We start from the raw sequence: 21,054 nt of genomic DNA on the forward strand, positions 1-21,054 counted from the left end.
ATTTAACTCTCATCCAACCCAATAGCCATATAATTAACTTATTAGACTTATTCCAATTACCCACACAGGAATGAGAGTGTTATTTTAAAAGGTAAAATAGATCATATTTTCCCTGGCTTAAATTGATCTTCCTTTAGTTCCTCTAATGCAGTAGTGTCTGGAGGTGATCAAGATGGGCCATTTTCAAAAATCTGACCCTTTAAAACTTTCAAAATTTTGTGTATATTTTATAATGTATATATGTATTATTACAATAGTACACACAATGTAAATATAACCCAATAAATATAGTTGGAGGTGGGCGAGCAATTTTTTTTAATCAATAATTGATGAGATGCCTATCAGTTTGGAATTTGGGAACCACTGCTGTAATCCAGAATTTCCTACTGGCATCTTTGGATGTGCTGTTTCCATGAGGAATTTACGGGTTAATTCTGTCTCCTCTGTAAATACCATGAATGCATGGACCATGTTGTTTTATTTCTCCATTGTATACCCAATCACCTAGAACATGACTGGCACATAATATTACTCAATACATATACAAATGTCAGAGAGAATAAACAGAAATAGAAAAGAATGGAAAATACAATTTGGTTCATTATCAAAAATCTCTCTAAAACATTTATTTATTTTGTATGCCATTTATTTTGCATGCAAACTGTTCACTTGCATATGGAGGAATCCGTTGGTAGACTGGTAGACTCAGTAAAGGAAAAATGTTATAAACAGAATTATAATGGAGGGGGTTACTGCAGACAACTTGAGAATATTTTGGGGGTAAAGTGATTACTTGGAAGCTAGCAGAGGTCAAACTGAACATTCTGTCCTTGAACAGGCCAACTGGAGTATCAAAGAGTATCAAAGAAAACAATTTTAGTTGTTTATATATATTGCATAAAATCTTGAGAGTTTGAGTGTGGATCATACATAGCAGACTATCTCTATGTCATGTCTGACTATCCTGCCGTCCATGGACTGCTTTACTCAGGCCAGGTCTGTGCCATTTCCCCCAGAGGAACTTCTGGGTAATTTGGGCAGAGACCTAGCTTTAGGATTTCTTAGCCTTCCCAAATGCCTTCTTTTGTTTCTTGTGGCTTTCTGTGGGGTTGAACTCTCTTAAGTATACACTTCATTGTGGGTACAATAAAGCTCCCTGTTAATTAACTCCCTTTCAGAAGGACATAGTTCTAGAGGTTAGGTGACAATTGGGAAATTGAACTTAGCAAAATTAAATTTTCTTCTGCATAGATATAGCATGATATCTTCAATTGCTAGTTGTGACAGCAGTATCATGGGTAAGGCGGGTATCTCTGTCGGACAGGTTTGGTCTGAAAGTAGTAAAGTGTTAAGGGATCTTTTTGAGAAGGTTTTGTCTGAGAAACCTAGAATTTACATTTAACTGCCAAAATGATCTCTGAATTTCATGTCTTTCTGTGCAATTCAAACATACATAACTGAAATCACATTTCTTAAGGTCAGGGTCATCAATGGAAGAATTAGAATGAGGTAAAGGGACAAAGATTCTATAAACTCTCACTCCAGGACTCTCCATCTAAATTCAGGTGAAATTTTATTTAATGAATATCTATATATCTATTGTATATATAGTGAATATCATATATCTATTATAATGATCAGAGAGAAAGGGAAGAAGTGTTATTTAAGGTCTCACGTATCCATAATGGTGTGTGAGATGGGGTAGGAAGCCAGCCTCAGTTTTCCCACTCCTTCACATGTTGATTTTTTTTTTTCACATGTTGATTTTGAGTATATAAGCACTATAGGAATTTTTTTTAGTGCACCAGTTGAACCATCCCCCTCTGTTCCCACCATCATTTCTCTTTTTACCTTTCTTTAGCTCTAGTCACGTAATGGCAGGTTCCCTTAAAACCTTAGCTGAGGTGAGTATTATGATTCTTTTATAGTATGTAAAGTTTTAAAATACTAGTTTTTTTTTTTTTCAATAATGGGGCAAGTTTGGATTCTTTTGATATTCTTTGGTGTTAACATGATTAAAACCCATGGGGCTTTTGTTTCCCCTTCTCATTTTCCCTAAACTACAGTAGTTAATTTATGGATAGGCATTCAGTATAAAATATTTCAGCCAAAAATACTCTTCTGAGGGTTATAATTTCAACATTTTTACTGCAATTGCAGTAACACACAATTAATGACAACCATACTTTTGTAGTATGAATTATATTTTCACTTTGGTCTTTAGTATAATTTGTATGACAAGTTCATTTTCCCTGTTGAGCTCACTTGATACTTCCACACAAGTAATATGTATTCCTTACCTCCATTCTGATTACCTTAATCTATAAGCAGTCTAGACAGGGCTGGAATAATCTAAGAAGAATGATTATACTACATATAACTAAAGTTACCATTTTAGCACTGTGACTAATTTTTGAAAGGATTCATTCAAAACCTTCCTATAAAGGGAAATAGAGTTTAGGCCAGTTTTGTCCTTGTCACCATCATCATCATCAATACTTTTTCATCATCATCAAATAAAATGTATAAATTTCCTCATGCCCAGCAGAATTACATGTGACTTAAAAATTATTTGATTTTTTGGTCATTATTTGATTTGGTCATTCTCATTGATGGCTCTAAGGACAGCCAGAAATTTAGAAACACCAATCTCTGCAATCTATCTTTAGAAATCATGATTAAGTGGACAAAAAGCCTTGATAACCTCTAATTCTAAGGGTATGTAGACACCAACAGAATCAGATTAGATCCAAGGATTCGGTTCAGTACCTGTTCTTTGGTGATAAAAGTTGGTTGATGGGATGTGAAAACAGATACACAGCCCATAAGCTGTATATTACTGGCAGTTTTGTTCTGTTAAGCCTGCCTTGTTTTGCTTTGTTTTATGTTAACCAATATCAAAAAGGATATTTTACCTGGGAATATGGATTCCTGACTCTTAAAAAATCAGAATCCTTATAACCTGAGGTTTCCATTCCCACAAGGCAGCCTGCAGCTCTCATGTGCTCTCAACTCCCCGAAGTCCCTACCCCTCACTCAATAAAGCTTACATATTTATACTGCTTGTGTGATGTATTTTGCCTTACTGATCCCTACAGGCATTCTATTTGAATCCTTAAACAAAAGCATGCACTGTGGGCTACCCAGGGCCTGAGTAGTTGTGACTGCAGTGTCTCTGGGTCATTTTCCTCATCTGTTCCGTTGGGCTCAATAAATCTCTTTTGACGGTTTTCTGTGATAGTTGTGACCTTCAATTAAGAAAATGCACATAAAAATACTTTGAAGTTCTACAAGTTAATCACATCCATGTACAAAAAATAGACATAGTTTGTCAACTAAAATTTTGAGTTCCCTCTGCTGAGAATAGTATTGGCATCCTGGAAGGAATAAATAGAAGAAAGGAAACTATCTCTGGCCTGAGGCAGAAATATTCCATTTCATAGGCAGCTGGTGTCATGGGATGAGGCTGGTGTTGAGTTAGAAGAGCTGCACAGAAGTCCTGGAAGCTGTGCACAAATAATTGCACCTCCAGGAACCTCATGTCCCCATCTATAAAACGTGGAAGACAGGACCTGCCCTCTGAACTCACAGGTTTGTGGTCAGGATCAAATGAAATAAAGTATGTGAAAGTAATGAATAAACTGTAAGACATTATCTTAATATAGGCAATAATTAGTACTTAGTGATAAAATATGAACGCATAAAATAAACTAAGAATGTTTACAAGCCTACTATTTACACATCTTAAGAGTTTGAAAAGGTTTTGAATTAAATCAGAGACATTTTCAGAAGAGGAAATTGAGTCTTATTTCTAGCTATGCAACTGAGAATGGGCCTATTTTGCTAATTAATATAAGCTTGCTACTTGCACACCTTTGTTGTAAGAGGATTTGGGTATTTCACATTTTCTTCAGATTACTTACTTCAATATAATACATTGTATAAAGTTAAATTTAGAAAGAGTGCAAAAAATAACGTGATGATTTTGTGACTAAAAAATCTCAGGATATTTATTAGAGCTGGAAGGAATCTTTGAGATGATATTTTACAAATCAGGAAGCAGAAGAACAGAGGGATTAAATGACTTGTGTAAGTTCTCAGAGCTATGAAGATGCAGGGCTAGAACTCAAACCCAGGGCTTTGGACTCCAGTGTTCTTACTGGGGCACCGCATCAACGTGGGGGCAATTTCTGGCTAATGATACTGAATTGAATCACTGGATGTTTAGATAATCAGATTAGGTTGGGAACGTAGGCGGAGGAAAGGAGACGTGTTGATAAGATCGCTGTGAATTAGAAAGCGGGTTTTGGGGAAACCTCAGCTCCTGTAAAGAAAAAAAATCAATTGGCACCTTCCCGCATACATACTGGTAACCTCCTCCCCACACTACCCCTTCCGCCTTTCTTTTAAAGCCCGGTTACTACCTTTACATTCTCAGACGGGTCAAACTTTTGCATGACCTTGCTGTCCCGGGACACTGGTGAGATTCCTTCTCTGATCAGCACGCTAGAGGAGGACAGCTCCTCCCGGATAATGAAAACTTTCCAAACTCACAATCAGAGCAAGAAAGAACGCGGCCACTGGAACAAAAGTTTCTACGGGAGGCCAAGAAGTCACTCCTCCCCCTCCTAATTCCTCCGACTTGAACTTTCTTTCCTGTTTTTCCACAGCCCCAAGGGACCTGTCCTGAGTCTTCTCTATTAAGAGGTTTAGGGCCTGGGACTTCCCTGGTAGCACAGTGGTTAAAAGTCCGCCTGCCAGTGCAGGGGACACGCGTTCGATCCCTAGTCTGGGAGGATCCCACATGCCGCGGAGCAACTAAGCCCCAGCGCCACAGCTTACTGAGCCTGCGCTCTGGAGCCCGCGAGCCACAACTACTGAAGCCCTCACACTGTAGGGCCTGTGCTTGGCAACAAGAGAAGCCACCGCAATGAGAAGCGCGAGCACCGCAGCCAAGAGTGCCCCCCCCACCCCCCCCAATCGCCACAACCAGAGAAAGCCCACGTGCAGCAACCAAGACCCAATTGCAGCCACAAATAAATGAATAAAATAAATAAATAAGAGGTTTAGGGCCTGAACTAGGTCATTCTTCCAGGTGACTACCGCTGGGCTGCCTGTGGAACTTAATTTCTCTCCTCTCTACCAGTTTCCCTCTTCCCTTCTCGGTTCCGGAGGGGCAGAGGCATCGGCGCGTCCCGGGGCTTATCGCCCCCTTGGAATTCGGGCTCGGTGCACGAGACCAGCTTTGAGCGGAGGACGGCGGCGGGGCCGGGTCGCGAGTGCGGGCGCCGGCACTCCTGCAGCTGGCCTGAGTTCTCGTTGGCTTACGGAGACCGGTGTCTTTCGCCGGCCCACGCAGCCGCCCACAGCGCGCCCTGCCGCCTGGGGTGGGGGTGGGGGTGGGGGCGGGGGCTTCGGAGGCCTGGCCTGGAGGCAGGCAGAACGCGGGCGCCGTTAAGAGTCGGGCTGCCTGGCTTTCTCCTCCCGGACCGCAGATGGCTGCGGGCCCCCCACTTCCTCCAGCAGCCCCCCGCTGCCGCCACAGCCGCCTTCCCCAGCAGCGGCTGCCGGATGACAGCGCCGTCACTGGTTGGATTGGAGCTGGCGGCTCAGACGGGACACCCGGGGTAGGGAGTGGGGGAGGGAGGGTGCAGGAAAGAGGGAGGTCAGCGCTGGGCGGGCACTCGGGGAGCCCAGCGCTGCCCCCCTCCAGCAGCAGGGGCAGCACAGCAGCATCCACAGCCGCCGCTGCCGCCGCAGCAGCGCGAGCGCGAGCCTCGCAGCGCGGCGCGGCGCGGCAGAGAGCAGAGGGGCGGCGGCGCCGGCCCCAGACGAGCCGAGCCGAGCCGAGAGCGCAGCCGGGCCGCCGCCGCCGCCGCCGCCGCCTCGCAGATGCCATCACAGCAACAAAGAGCTTGCTGATCTGAGAGCCGCGGCGAGAGCTCGCCTGGAAGCCACGGCGCCGGCTCCCGGAGCTGGGCGGCAGCAGGAGGAAAGGCTCCGGGGGAGGGGAGGGGGCAGAAGATGGCCAAGAAGAGAAAGCCCCCCAGCATTAAGGGTGAGTTCTGCTCCATCCTCGCCTCGCCCCATCCCACCTCCCACCCGCGGTCCGCTCCTCTGGCTGGCCTGTTTACACTCAGGCTCGGCCAAGTGAAAAGCTGCCTGCTGGGGAAGAGTTTTCCTTCTCCGGGAGGTGGGGAGACCTCAACACTGCTGCACCTCCCTTTGCCTCCGGGGAGACTCCGATAGGAGTTTGTCCCCTTTCTGTAACCCGGGGAAACCAGAAGACTCTCTCACCCCACCGCTTTCCTACTCCACAAGCTTGGGTATCTGTTGCACCTTACTCCCTCAGGGCAGTGGGGAGAGAGGCGACTCTCGGCTCCTAAGGTCTTAACCTTTTCGGAATCTGGCCGTGTGTGTGTGTGTGTGTGTGTGTGTGTGTGTGTGTGTAGAGAGAGAGTTAGTTTTTCATGGTCTCTGCTATTCCTTCCTTCCACCCTCCGTCCTTTCATCCCAGGGTGACAAGTTCTGCATCCATTTTCCCAACCTCCATCCTCAGGAGGAGAGAGGAGCTGTCTGGCTCTCCTTTTCCCCAATGGTCAAGGAGACTCGCTACGGGCTGGGTCCCCGCAGGCTATTTCCCCCTTCCCGACCTGTCGAGGCGGGCAGTGACTCATGCTGAGCAGGGCCCCTGTTGCTCCTTTGGAACCAGGGCTTCTAAAGTTGGAAAGTTCCGGGGCGGGGGGCGGGAGAGGCGCTGGCAGGGAGAACGAGGAAGAGCTTGTTGCTGGGGTGACTTAAGGCGTCGCGGCGTTGTCGGGAGCTGGACTCGGGAGGGAGCCTCCTGGGCGGCGTCGGGGGGGGCGGGGGGTGCGGCCGTCCCCAGGACTCGCGTAGCGCAGCGCGGCGCGCGGGGAGCAGGTGCAGCGGCCGCCGGCGGTCGGAGCGCGGACTCGCAGAGGTCGACGCTCGCCGGCTTCCTAGCGCTTCGGCTCTCCAGCTGGGGAGCCAGCAGTGGCCGAGAGGCTGTTTGCAGCACTGCGGAGAGGTGGAAGCCAGCTCGACACCATGCGCGGTGAGAAAGGCTGTGCCGGGGAACTGGACCTGAGCTTGGTGGGGAGGAGGAATGAGCGGCGTTTGAAGTTGGATTTCGACCCAATGGGCCTCATGGCCCGAGAGGCGAAGATTTATTGCGCCTTGAGGTTATATAAAATAGGACCATACTCTGAGATCCGAGGGGGTGTACTATTGAAAATATCGTCTTGGTTTACAGAGCGCGCCAGGCTTTGGCTTGCTTCTTCCTTTTTTCCCGAAGTCTTGCTTGTGGGAGCTTAGCTCCACTCTAGAGGTCACTAGGGGGACACAACTTTATCTTGGTGCTTCAGCTTGCTTTTTCATTGCCCCGGAGTACTCAGATCACCTATTGAAAAGGGTTTCAAACCATGATCCTCAATCTTTTGGAAGATGTTGCTACGAATCACCCGGGATTTTCTGCTAGAAACTATAATATATGTATAATAATTTTATTACAGTTTATTTCCTTAAAAATAATACATCTCCTGTAAAATAGAAGAGGCCTTAAGCCTGATTTTTTCTCTCCCAATGAATTAGTACATGTTTATAGTGGTAGACGACTAAAGAAAGAATGAGAGAATATATTCATCTACCAACAGTTTCCTTATCATAATGTCAAAGAATCAGTGTGAATCCAGATTGACAGGGTGCATTAGCTGCACTTTTGGTTCGCTCCTTTTTTATGGAACCATATGGCACCATGAATGAAACAGGAGGATTGGTTTTCAGCACTGCTGATGTGGCTGTCCATTGGCAGAAATACATTACATACCCACCCCAAACCTTGCAGATTGTAAATCGTCCGTGAAGAGTGGAAAAAAATTTTACAGTTTTACAGTACATGCTACCTGAGACATTCTTAACCTGAGATTAATCTTGGTAGAAGTGCCAAAAGATACAAACGAGACCAAATTAATGAGACGTGAACTAGTATAACAGTTTGATGAAACATATCTCATTACTAACCACACCACCCCCCAAAAAAACACTAAGAAGTTTTTGATTTGTAAGCCAGGACAGGATTGTGTGTATTTTCTTAAACTTAACTTGACAGTGAAATAATTGAAGAACAGCAATTAATAGAGTTTTGTCATTTAAGTGTTAAGAGTTCTTCTGGAGGAATTAATAATCAAGCTTTCCTAGGAAATGGGGTCTCGAGAAATTTTATTGTAGTTCTTTAAAAATAAAGTTTTCTCATACTACGTGTTTTACTTAAAAGTAATGTTATTTGGTGCTTAATGACTTATGTTTTTTTCTCTCTCGACTAATGTTGAGTTTCTTTCTTTTTTTAACCAGATTACTTAATATTTCTTAGACGGAAAGATACCTTTAAAAAAATCCTTGGAGTTTCCCTTTAGCAAAGCACAATTAACTGTGATAGTTTATAGATAACAAAAGCAAGCCCAGGAAGTTGGAAGCCATTAACTTGTCTCAATTTTACCTTTTAAGAGGAGAGCTCTACAAAAGCATCCAACTGCAGCCTTGCTGAACTGCTCTCAGACGCCTGCTTCTAAGCTACAACCGACTAATCTGGGACTGCCTGGTAGAAAACAAAATTGCTAAGTGTTCGGGGGTTTTTTGTTTGTTTGTTTTGTTTTTCTTTGGTGGGCTGGGGTGAACTTTGCTCTATAATAAACTATAGGTTTAGCAACATTCCAGGCTGTGTTGGTTATCCTTTTATGAGAGTTGTTTCTCTGCTTAGCTACATTGCATGCGGGGAGAGATCATTTGTTAGACCCCGTGACAGGCAAGTTGCTCATTGGCTTCTGAAATCCTAACAATAGATCCTACATATCTAGAACAGCTAGAAATTGGCCAAAGGGAAATGCAGTTTCTTAACATTGACAGAAGAATAAGATGAGTTGGCAGTATTTCTCAAGGGATACTAGCTTTCATTTGTGACACCTCATTAAAGGACAGCTTTTCAAAAAGGCAAATAGAATATTTATCAATCCAATATTTATAATGTTTTAATGAAAAGGAATGCTGTAGTCCATTATCAATAAATGTTATAGAAACACAAGTTAGTTACATTGGTTATAGTGCTATTAACACCCCCGCCCCCCCGACTTCCAGTATTAGTCCAACAAGGATTTCTCACTCAATTACTTAAGTTTAAAGGTTAAGTTATGCTTGGATTCATCTATTCATGCATTCATTCAGCAATATTTATTGGCCACTGAATATGTACTAGGTTCTGTGCAAAATATTAGGGATGCAGTGATGAACATGATAGACAATGAAGGGGACATTGAAAGAGGGGGCTGGAAAGGCGAGGTGAACAAATACGTAAATAAGAAAATTTCACAGTGATTAATGTCATGAATAAAATAAAACAGGATGATATGCTAGAAAGTGTGAGGTTACTTTAGGTTGTCTGAAGAGATGACATTTTAGTTGGGAACCAAATGATGAAGAGTAATTTGCATGCCAAGTACTGGAAGATAGCACTGCAGGCCTTAAGGCAGGAATGAGGTTGCAGCTTGGCACGTTCAAATACAGAAGGATGGCCAGTTAGGCTGGAGTGTAGTGGGTGAGGTAGAGACGGGTAGGGAGAGGCCAGGGTTTTTTCTGACCCTAAACAGGAGTGTAGATTTTATTTTAAGTTCAGTGAGAAGCCAATTGGATACTCATTAGATGTTTAGGGTTACATTCCTATCCTTGAGGATGATTTCAGGGAGAGCAGCTTTCCTACGTCAACTCCCTAGGCCAAGTAAAGCTACCTAATGGACTTCATTTTTCTAAAAGGTCTAGTTATATTGAAGCATTCCCTCATATTATCCACCAAAATGCCTGCAATATTTTGGGCTGGGATGTTGATAGCATTTCTAGGAATCTCTGCTTAAGAAAACAATTCTAAAGAGAATGAGGACTAATTCAGCATTTTAGTAAAGATTATTAGGGTAGTCATCCTCCCCATTCCCTCTGCCAGCAAGCCTCTCAAAGCAAGCAAATCTTAGGAAAAACATATTGTAATGGTAGAAGGGAGGAGTATAAAGAGTCTGGAACATTACTGTGCAGTAGGCGGAATGTGGAAGGCAGCATGAGGGGCTCCTAGGTAACGGAAAGGGGTCCATGAAAGAGGAGTGATGCTGGGAAAGGGGATGTGAGAAAGCCTGTAAGACAACATCAGCCAATTCGTGGTTTTGCCAAGAGAAGCGGAAGCCTGATGTGAGAGTGTTCTAAGAGAAACACTAATTCAAACACAAAGGAAGTTCAAATCAGGGTACCTTTATGCTTTTGACTGATTTTTACTTGTGAAGCATTTATAACAATAAAAGCACACAGGCTCTTAAAAGATCTCTTTGATTTTACTCATTCATTATTAGGTTGTTCTTATGGATTATAAACCTCACAGATGAAAACGCATGAAGAAATTTAATGATAAAAACTGCCATTTGTTGGAGGTAGCTGCTTGACATCTAGTTAGCAGGCAAATTACACTCTTGAGTTTCTATCTTGCTGTGGAGATGTTGGCAGGGGGCGAAACGGGGTCTGTGGGCTGATTTTCTGCCCCCTAAGCATTTGTGCCTAGTTGCCATGATATTTAGGGGAGATGTAAATAATAATTTTAAAGCCCTCCACTGCCTCTCCCACCTCCAAACTGTCTACTTCTTTGCCAGCGATTAATAATAAAAAATATATTAAGAATTTTTGTAGCTTCAGGACTTTGTGTAGTCCCCTCCCCCTCCTTCTTTGTACTCCAAGGGACTGTGTTGAGGCTAGCAAGAATGGTAGTACTTCAGGGATTATGTGACTAAAAATGGATCTGGTCCTTAGTGATACTGTAACACAGTGTGTTTATGACATCAGAGTTTTTTCATAGCACTGAGAGTCATAGTATGTTAGAAGGAAGGCTCAATGTTTATAGTGTTTGTGGAGCAATGCTATAGGAAGAGGTGAGTGATGCTGTGAAATATGAATAGTCTATATCTAAGGAATTTGGTCAAGTTTATTATTTGTAAATATATATTATATATAAGTCAAGATATGTCTATATATATAGACATATATGTAGAGAGAGACACATATATAGACATATCTTGATATATATTTAAACTAGAGCTCAGTTCCCAATTTATATTCAGATTTCACTATACATGTGAGCGTGATCATATCTGCATTTTACATATAAGGAAACTGAGACACAAAGACATTAGGTACTTTCTTGAGGTCTAAGAATAAATTATGTACTGTGGATAAAGGCATAACCAAGCCCCATGACTGTCTCCCCTTTGCCTACATTCAGCATTTTAATATCTGTTCACTTTCCTCAACGTCTATCAAGTCTACTGTGGAAAGGTAGATAAACTTTTTTTTCCTGCTGAATCAAGAGGATGATATACTTTCCTCAGAAGTGTCACAACTTTATTGTTTGTGATCCACTTTTAAAATTAGAAATACATTGCTAACAAAAAGTAGGCTAGCTGCTCACAGATGCTAAGATGATATTGTACAGAGGTTTTAGGACTTTCTAGAGATGGGGAGGCAAGACAAGGTGAACAAATGTTCTCATTTTTTGAAGTGGTGTAAGTGGAAAAACATGCATCTGGGTCACCTCTGAGGTAGATTCAAATTATTTTGCCGTTCACATGGTAAGCCATTTGACTGCTGTGGTAGCCTGCCTTTAAGATGGCTTCAATGTTCTTTGCCTACTGGTGTTCACACCCTTACATACTCCCCTCCCACACTGAACTGGGGCTGACCTGTGTGACCTGTAGAGTATGGTGGAAGGCTATGTTGTACGTAAAGGCATTGTGACTTCTGCCTTGCTCTTGTATATCTGGCGCTCTCTTATATTGCTTACTTTTGGGAAAACACTCAAGCATTCCTGTGGAGAGGCCCATGTGGGAAGGAACTGAGGCCTCCCGCTAAGAGCCAGCTTCAGCTTGCCAGCCTTGTGTGTGGTCTACCTTAGAAACAGACCCTCTAACCCAGCTAAGCCTTCAGGTTGCTGAAGACCTTGACAAGGGCAGTTGGAATAGGTTAAAGAGAGAATGGGAGGAGGAGAATTAGAGACAGCAGAGTCAACTCTTTTGAGGGTTTTTTTTCCCAAAGGGAGCAAAGTGATGGTGCTGTGGCTGCGAGCAGGCGTAGTCATTGAAAAAAAAATTTTTTTTAAGATGGGAAAAATAAAGGCAGTTTTCGTTCCTTGTTTTTGGTCACCATTTGCTTTGTGAGGTGGTCTTTAACCTCTCTTTCACTATTTTAGATTTTGGCTGCTTTCTAGAACAGTTTCCTGGGGAGGTAAGGAGGAATTAGTGTACAATGATTTTAAGTCACTTAGTTATAAGGATGTTTCTTTTTTGTCTTTATTTCTCTAAATATATTCTCTTTAATGGATTTCCTGACAAAATATTTAATAAAATATACCACAATAGGAGAAAGTTCCCACGAGAGGAAATTTTGCCAGTCATCATGTTGCTGACTATAGCAGTCCATTCTGTCAGCTAGAAAGCTCGGAAGGGACTAAAGAAAAGTTTAAAATATTTTGTGTAGGGGCTGGCCTAGTGGTTCTTGACCAGAGGCAATTTTGCAGTGTCTGAAGACATTTTTGATTGTCATTACTGGGGTGATGCTATTGGTTTCTAGAGGGTGCTGCTAAACATTCTATAGTGTTCAGGATGGCCCACACAACAAAGAATTATCTGGTTCAAATTGTCAATAGTGCCAAGGTTGAGAAATTCTGGGCTAGCCCCATCATTTTTTTATTCTTCCAGAGAGAAGCTAGGAAGCTACTTCTGAAAAAGGAACCCAAAAGAGGCTGCTTTATCTATCCCATTGTTCTACGTCTAGACGAGGCACAGCTTTCTAACAAATAATTAGGGTTCAAAATAAAGACAGTTCCTTTGTTTGCCTTTGCTTTCTCTCCCCACTCCCTTCTCCTCCCTTCTGTTGGTTCTCATCGTATGTTCCTGTGTTTATAAACTTGGGTTGTTTCCCATGAGGGCAACATGACATTAGAGGCACATTAAAGTCATGGTAAAAAATCCCTAGTTCGATTGGCGAACCACAATGTCACTTTGCTGATTCCTATTCTGCATCTGTCTGACAATTTTGTGAAAGAAAAGATCAAGAATAGGATGATTTGTTATGCTCTGGCTCTTTAATGAGAAAGGATGGGTGGCCTCCCAGCCATCTTTTCTGTGGCTTCTCTTGGCCATTAGGACTTCAGAGGAGAGCTGCACTCTTAATAGCTCTACTGTCAAGGTGTGTGTTACCTGACAAGACTCCGAACAAAGTCAGGAGTGGTCCTAAGTACTTGTTGAGTGACAATTTTCCTGTAGGGTGAAAAATTTTAAATCCAGTTTTATAAAAAGCAATTCAAAATTTATGTATTTAAAAAACTTGAAGGACAGGTTTTTTATGTACATTTTGTAGTTCACTGGATTGTGTTTCACTGTCCAAATCCAGAGACAAAAATAAGATTTTTAAATTGACATTAAAATTTTATAAAAAATGTATTGTCACTCTAGGTTTGCCCTACAAAAAACTTCAAAAGTCATTTTCAAATTAGCCTATGATTATATACATTTTGTAAGTATTAGTTTAAAAATATCGAGTTATAGAATGAGCAAAAACTGCAAAAGCTACTTAATAGACATTCATACTTCACAAATTCTGGTATTAACAGTATCTTTCACTTTGAGTTAAGCTCTTTTTTTCTTTTTAGCCACTGTTCTCATCCTCTTATTCACACTTATTTTGTTTGGCTGCACAAAAATGTCATCACATTCTCTTCCCATGGCAGTGACATTGATTCTGCTGATTTAACACCTTTACTGTAGTGAAAGAATATCTGTGACTAAACAAGAACCATTATGTTGTTTAAAAGAATCTTTGGTCATAAATAAATGTGTCCAGGGATATCTTAGCTATGTGAGGTAGGACAGACTTGAAGTTATAAAGAATAGAATTGGAATCCATCCCTTCCCTTATTCTTGTTAACCATTAAGAAAGTCTTACATTAAAAGGTATACTTTGTAAAACTTTATGGTAATTCTGCATTGAATAATTATCACACATAAACTTTATTTAGTCATCTATAGAAACAACACAAAGACAAAAAGACAGGCTTCACATGCCTAATTCTAAGGTCAAGATTGATTATGTTTTAACCTCTGTAAATTCTCACTGCCTGATTGTGAATCAGTGCCTTAAGTGTGATGAAGAATAAGCAAATTAACAGATTATACATAAGTTTATATGGGTCAAGAGAGGCATGTAACTTATTTAAACTATTTGGTAAACAAACCATTTTCAAGTTTTTGGCAGCATTAAATGGTAGAAAAATATATTAATTAAAAATAACTAACTAAAACAAGGCTTTGAGGAATTCTAATGGTAATATTTTTTAGCTCATTGCTTATATTGTATTAAAGGACTGGAATATCTTTTGAATATTTAGAACGTTCATGAATCTAGACTTCCTTTCATTCAGTTGGTCCTATTTAGTGTTGTTTTATGCTGCATCTTGTATTTCTGAAAACTGGGTTTTTTGTCTGTATTGAGGCTGAAGAACCTTGAGAACTGCTACTGGCAAACCCGTGGCTCAGTAATCCTCAAGAAGACCATTGGGGTGGGAAGGAGGTTAGATTGTGTCCTTGAGTAACTTTAGGCGGGGTGCTCTTTATGAGGGATTTCCTGAATAAACACGTAGTCTTTTCATTCCTTTAGATATGCTAAAATTTTTCTTGTAATCAAGAAAAAGCTATTTTGAGATAGCTCTTTGTCTAGGTCGTTATTTTGGCCACGTAGAAGTGCTTTTGCTGATTTGTGTTTGGCTGTCTAACGCTGACTGGCATTGAGAAACTTGACATCATATTAAGTTCAAGGATGTTATTTCTCATGCTGATCACTATTTTATGACGTATCTGCATTATGAGTACCTGATGAAGATGTTTCTCTGAAATGTCACTAGCTAACAATAGACAGAGTAAGTCATGAAACTCACTGAGTTTCCCATATGGGTAGACAGTTAGGAAGCTCAAAATTGGAATGAGCCCACTTCTTGCATAAGACTATGGGATCATAAATTATGCATCTGTGGATTAATTTTGTTTTTCATAGCCTTATTTTTCTTTCCTCTCATTGTCTCTCTTTATACACGTTGTTTTGTTGAATTGTATGTAGTTTTATAAACTACTTTAAATCTTCTTTGAAACAAGATGAATTGTAAACAAATTAATATAGTCTAAGACTAAATTTATAGAAATTAAATAATCTACTCAAAGTTATAAACTAGTAATTTGCAGAGCGTGCATTTAAACCTAGATGTAGCCCCAATCGTTCTTTTTTTTTAAACATACAATAGAACATTGAAACGAAGGATCCTATTTTCCTAACCCAACTTCTCACTTGCAGGTTACCACTACTTTTTGTTCATATGTAATTTTCCATAGTTGAGATTTTATTTAACGTCACCTTTATCCACCTGTTGCACAAGCACAAGGAGAATCTGGAGTTATCCTTGACTCTCTTTTACAGGCCTCTGCTCAACCCTGAATAAGTCGGTCATTAATATTGATCCTAATCCTTACCTCCACTGCCACAGATATAATTCAGTGCTCATCATGTCTAGTATGGATTAGAACCACCTATACACTAAAGGGTCTCTTTGCATTAGGCCTAAATCACCTCTAATTTATTTTTCACACTGTTGCAAATATGATACTCCCGACAGGCAAATCTGATCATTTCACAATCCTAAAATAAAGTAATGGCTCTCCATTAACTCTACCCAGGATAAAAATCAAAATTCCATAGCAAGGTGTACCAGACTCTCTAGGATCTGACCCATGGTTACCCTTCCTGCTTTATCTCTCACCCCTTCTCACATCCATCCTAAACTTAATGACCCTACCATTCTGATACTGGGGACCACACACATTCTTTTATGCTCCTCTGCCTTTGTGATGCTGTGTGTGTGTGTGTGTGTGTGTAGTGCTGAAAATTCCTTTTTATCCTTCAAACCTCAGCACAAATGTCCCTACTTTCTTTTTCAAACTTTCATCACCATCTTCCCCTCTGACACTCCCTACGAGCACAGTTAAGCTCTTTCTCTTTGATGCTCCCGTTACATCTTCAACATACATCTATTAGTGCCCCTATATTGATTTAAAATGTTGAGTTTACTTGTCCATCTCGTTTCTCAGTCCTCCTGTGGGTCTTTAGTGCTACCATTGCCCTGAAGCAAAAGGAGCGAAAAGCCTGACAGGAAATCAGTCAGTGGCTTAACATCCCAGGGTCAAAGTATCACTGTAGTTTACTCCGCCTCCCATTGTTCTGGTGAATTATAGTTCAGCTTTAGGACAGCCAGTCTATGCTTCTTGCCTGAGAGAACAGTGCCCTATGCCCAAGCCAGTCTGCTAGAAACTTTCTGTTTTTTTCCTAGGACTGCTTCCAATCTTTCTGCATCCTGGATTAATTTTCCTGGATCAAACCTGGCTCTGTGTAGGTTGTCATGTGTCTGGAGTTGGACCTGGGTTTTATGGGATTGAGGCAAGGAGGGGTTTGCCATGTGCCTATTGTTGTCCTGTCCTGTAGGTCTCTTCATAGATACCTACCACTAGGCTATGAGCGCCTTAAGGGTCCTGATTGTGTGATATTTATCCTTTAATCCAAAATGTCTAGTATAAATGAATATATTATTGAATGAATCAAGCATATATATTTCTCTATATTTTTATTCATTCTCTATAATTTTAATGTTTGATAATATTTAATTGCATTGCTTTAATATAACTAGCATAATTGACTGAATTTTCTAGGTTTTCTTTGCAAATATAATGGTCTAATGAGCATTTGTGTGTATATGTTTACTGTGTTGAACTATCTCTTTATGTTAAAGAGCCTCAGTAGCATCTGAGTCTAAAAGTTAAGTGTGGCCCATGAAAGAGAAAGTAAATTTGTTACTAGTACATCCAGGGACTTGTACTGATTGGATATTAGAAGATTTGAGGTTAGCTGTAACTCATAATAGTACTGTCTTGTAATAATATTATAAACTCTCAGAAAGTTATCTATAAAGTTAAATCTTGGGTCAGATATGTAATAGTTGCTCGAGTTCTAAGAAAAAAGGTACCGAAGTGATACTAAATCATCTTCCTTTAACTGGAAATCCTAAGGTCTATAATTTTTCACATGAATATGAAATTAAGCTGTAAACATCTTGAAAGTAGAGACTACTAAATCTTTCTCTTGGTGCCTATCACTTAGTAAGTGTTCAATAATAATTTGTCAAATGAATATATGGGTGAAATTTAAGATGCAGTTCTTCTAAAATTATGCACATGAGTAGAAGAGAGTACTGGTGCGCCCCCCTGAACTGAAACCCATAGATACAGCTTAGAGCAGGTATTGCTTCTTCCTGTAGTAGGAAGAATTCCCAGACCATATCTTAGTAATCTATAACATGAATATATTTCTGGATAATCAGGAACTGACTATTACTGTTTGTCTTACTTCAAAATTTCAAGTAGGGAAAGGCTCAACTCATTGAATGTATTTTATTATAGAAAAAAGTTGGTTCCATGATCCACAGGGAATAAGTAACTTATGGGTCAGAGCCTTTGAGATGCTTTTGAAATATTGACATCTGGTATGCTTGGACAGGAAAATTGTGATTGAAAAATACAGACAATGGGATGGGTGGTGAATAAAGTTTGAAAGGCTGCCCTTAGGCAGGGTCTTTCCGGAGGATACATCACTCTCACGTAGAAATAGTCTTTAGTTAGTTCCTAATAAATGACTTTTCTACATTCAGAATCTTTAAATCTCATTACTCTAGAATTATATACCTGGAAAGATATTTTCTCTTTCCTCCCTCCCTTCTTCCCTCCCTCCCTTCCTTCCTTTGTTATAAGTATTTTCTGATTTTGGGTGAGTCTTGTTTAACAAAAAGTAATTTATTAAAGATGATTTTATTAAAAACTGCTGATATTTAATATCAAATATAATTGTAAGGATTAGCAAATGAATTTATATATTTGTGTTCACTTTATATGTTTCACTGAAATTTGGGGCCAAATATTATACCTTGGAAAACCAACTTGTTAGGTTATTATTGTGAGTTTAATCATCTTTTTTACTAAAATGATTTAAAAGAAAAAGGTACCACAGTCCCGCTACCTGTTTCTGTTGCATTACAACTTTCTTCCAAGGTATAAAACCTTTATAATTGTTAACTCAGTAATCTTCAAGAGGTAGGGAAGGTTTGCAGATGTAATTTTTCTCATTTCTAAAGATGAGGAAGCATAGAGTCTTTGTTGCTTACTGTCAGTTTACATATCACTTGATCATTTCATTATAGTATTTTGGCTGTGCTGAGCAGCTTGCGGGATCTCAGTTCCCCCACCAGGGATTGAACCCAGACCAGGGCAGTGAAAGTGCCGGATCCTAACCACTAGACCACTAGGGAACTCCCATTTCATTATAATTTTGAATGTCATTTTACATTTGACCTATGGACACTTTTAAAAGATTGACCTATGAATGAAATACTATTAAGACTGAAGTTCAGCTTTTCTAACCTTTAGTCCTATTATTTTTCTACCCTGGGCAGTCAGGTATTACGCTACAAGATGAGAAAAATTCTCTCTTTTAACATTTCTTTTCGTTTGGAGACACTAATGACATTTGGATATGGTTTAGAAGACTCTAATGCCGTATTTAAACATGTTGTTTTTTTCCCCTTTTGGAACTTTATTTTATTTCAATTTCTCAAAAGCTGATATATTTCCATCTATGATGTCAGTTTTTCTTACCTTTCGCATTGATTGTGAAATTTGTGCAACTGGGGTTCAGTTTAAAAAAAATAATGTAACTTGAAATAGTCATCCTTATAAAAGTCTAAAATGCTGAGATATTGAATAATTTCCAACCAATTTCTGATTAGCAAGCTGTGATATGTAGTTAGAAGTCATTAGAGTTAAAACTATGAGTTAAATCTCTATGTTATATATGTTAGAAGTGGGAGAGACTTTAGAAATGGTTTAGCTTAATTCCTTTTGCAGATGAGTAAACTTAGGCTCAGAGAGGTTAAATTACTTTTCCACAGTTACACAGCCAGAAATTGGGCAAGCTTGGATTGAAATTCGGATCTGGCTTTTAGTCCGATGTTGCTTTTCAACAGATGCTCTGAAATTGGCTCTATTGTCTATGGATGGCACGGCAGATGGAGCAACAGAGGTCTTCCATTTATGACCTGGAATTAGAGTATTGTTTTGAGTGTGAGTGGTGTATGTGTGTGCACACATGTGCAGTTCCTTCAAACTTAGTGTTAATAGAAGAAAGTGCTTTAATTTTTCTTACTTATGCCTTGAGTCTCAACTTGAAACTGTGTCTGACAGTCCTCCATGTCAGTACTTACATGTTCTTATACCTCTTGGGGTTTCACTTGTTATAGCATTTATCAAGCTATATTTTAATTGGACGAATATTTGTCTTTCTTCCCCACTAGACAGTAACTATCATGCCTTGTTCACAGATGTACCTTTGATGGCGATTAGCACAACGCCTTGCTCGCACTTAGTGCTCCACAATTATTTGTTGAGGAAGTTAATGAATAAATATTTTATAAAAAGGAAACATTATGGAGTAGGTATAGGGATTGGATATCCTACTGTAGAAAGTACAACCTCATATCTCAATTCAGTTTCCTATCATGCCTGGTCACATGTTCGCAACATGAATATTCTTAACATTTTTAACAATATCTTCCCAGAACCTACCCCCTTTCTTTTCTTCTGGACTTTGAGGCCAGAAATATGTGTTCAAATCCCAGCTCTGTGATCTTGGGCAGGTTACTTAACCTTTTTGAACTTCACTTTCCTTATCTGAAAAACAGAGAGAATATCTTACCTTATAAGTAAGTACCTTACAGGACTACTGCGAGGATTAAATAACATAACAAATGGCAAAGTATATAGCATCATGTTTGTGTAGTAGTTACTGAATAAATGCTCATTTCATTCCCCTTTCCCTTTTCCTTCTTCACACTCTCCTTCCTTCCTTCCTCTCTCCTTCCTTCCCTCCGTCCCTTCCTTCTTTCTCCTACTTTCCCTTTTCTGGAACTGAGAACTACAGAAAGAAGCATAGTCAAAGCTAGCTTTTTCTTACAGCAAAGGTGCTCTACCCAGTAAATTACCCTCAGCCTCAAGCTTGCCTCCAGGTCAGCCTCTGTTTTCTCACACTTCTTTTTCTCTGCCGCATTTGTATGTACAGCTGACCAGGTTTACCTTCTGTTTCCCACGTTGGCATGCCTGAAATCAATTATTCTGCCATATTGGTCAACATGCATTCAGTAGCAAGGTAGCAGAAAAGAGAGTGGGTACCGACAGGGAAATCTGGGAGTGCCCGAGGCAGTAAAAACACCAAGAGTTTGTGCTGATTGCAGATGGTTGTTCCAGGAGCAGAGTCTTTGGAATGACATTCAGGCCTCGTTTAAAAAGAAGGGGAAGGTCACAGCTATTTATTTTTCTTGCTCCCAACTGTTAAGGATGCTGCTTCATTATCTTCCCATCAGGTTATTTTGCAAAATATTTCTAACCAAGATTAGAATTAATATTTAAACAGGCCTAGTCTGAAAAAGAAGAGCTGAGCCACATAACTGAATGAAGGAAAATGATAAAAATAAGTTAAATTATTATCAAAACAATATCTGAAGGAGAGAGTTATCCTGACACAGGCAATGTTGTGTAGGCACAGAAAGTGAGCTATCAGGAGCAATCAGTGGTGAATAGCTACTGGTGAGGTTCAGATTAGATAATGGATCGGCTGGCCCAGAGTCAAGAAGGTCTTCAAGAGTGGTTCAGAGTGAGACTGTATGTTATTTCTAATCTCACTAACTAGCTGAGTGGCCTTGAGCCCTAGGTTGCAAAATGCTGTCTGTAAAACAGTTATCTCCTTGTAGATTGTTGCTATTGATACTCTTTCTTTGGTTTAAGGCCAAACTTTTGTTTAGGAGGGTGGTAGGAGAAT

At 40.4% G+C, this 21,054-nt stretch overlaps 1 protein-coding gene and 1 long non-coding RNA gene across 4 annotated transcripts in view; both read left to right on the forward strand.

Annotated features, from left to right (window-relative positions):
* Nucleotides 1–5,815: 5,815 nt before the first annotated feature.
* SLC44A5 (solute carrier family 44 member 5) overlaps nt 5,816–21,054 on the forward strand; it is a 373,758-nt gene continuing 358,519 nt past the window's right edge. For all 3 annotated transcript variants that reach the window (XM_033405973.2, XM_049707145.1, XM_033405972.2), the window contains exon 1: nt 5,816–6,058. In XM_033405973.2, coding sequence (XP_033261864.1) covers nt 6,025–6,058 — 34 coding nt within the window. In that variant the 5' untranslated portion in view covers nt 5,816–6,024. The remainder of the gene's footprint in view (nt 6,059–21,054) is intronic.
* LOC125963801 (uncharacterized) lies at nt 10,937–12,900 on the forward strand. Its single transcript, XR_007476212.1, has 3 exons — nt 10,937–10,973; nt 12,287–12,321; nt 12,795–12,900. It is a non-coding gene; the product is annotated as an uncharacterized LOC125963801 (long non-coding RNA).

The sequence above is a fragment of the Orcinus orca genome, chromosome 1, assembly GCF_937001465.1.
Source record: "Orcinus orca chromosome 1, mOrcOrc1.1, whole genome shotgun sequence".
Taxonomy (NCBI): Eukaryota; Metazoa; Chordata; class Mammalia; order Artiodactyla; family Delphinidae; genus Orcinus; species Orcinus orca.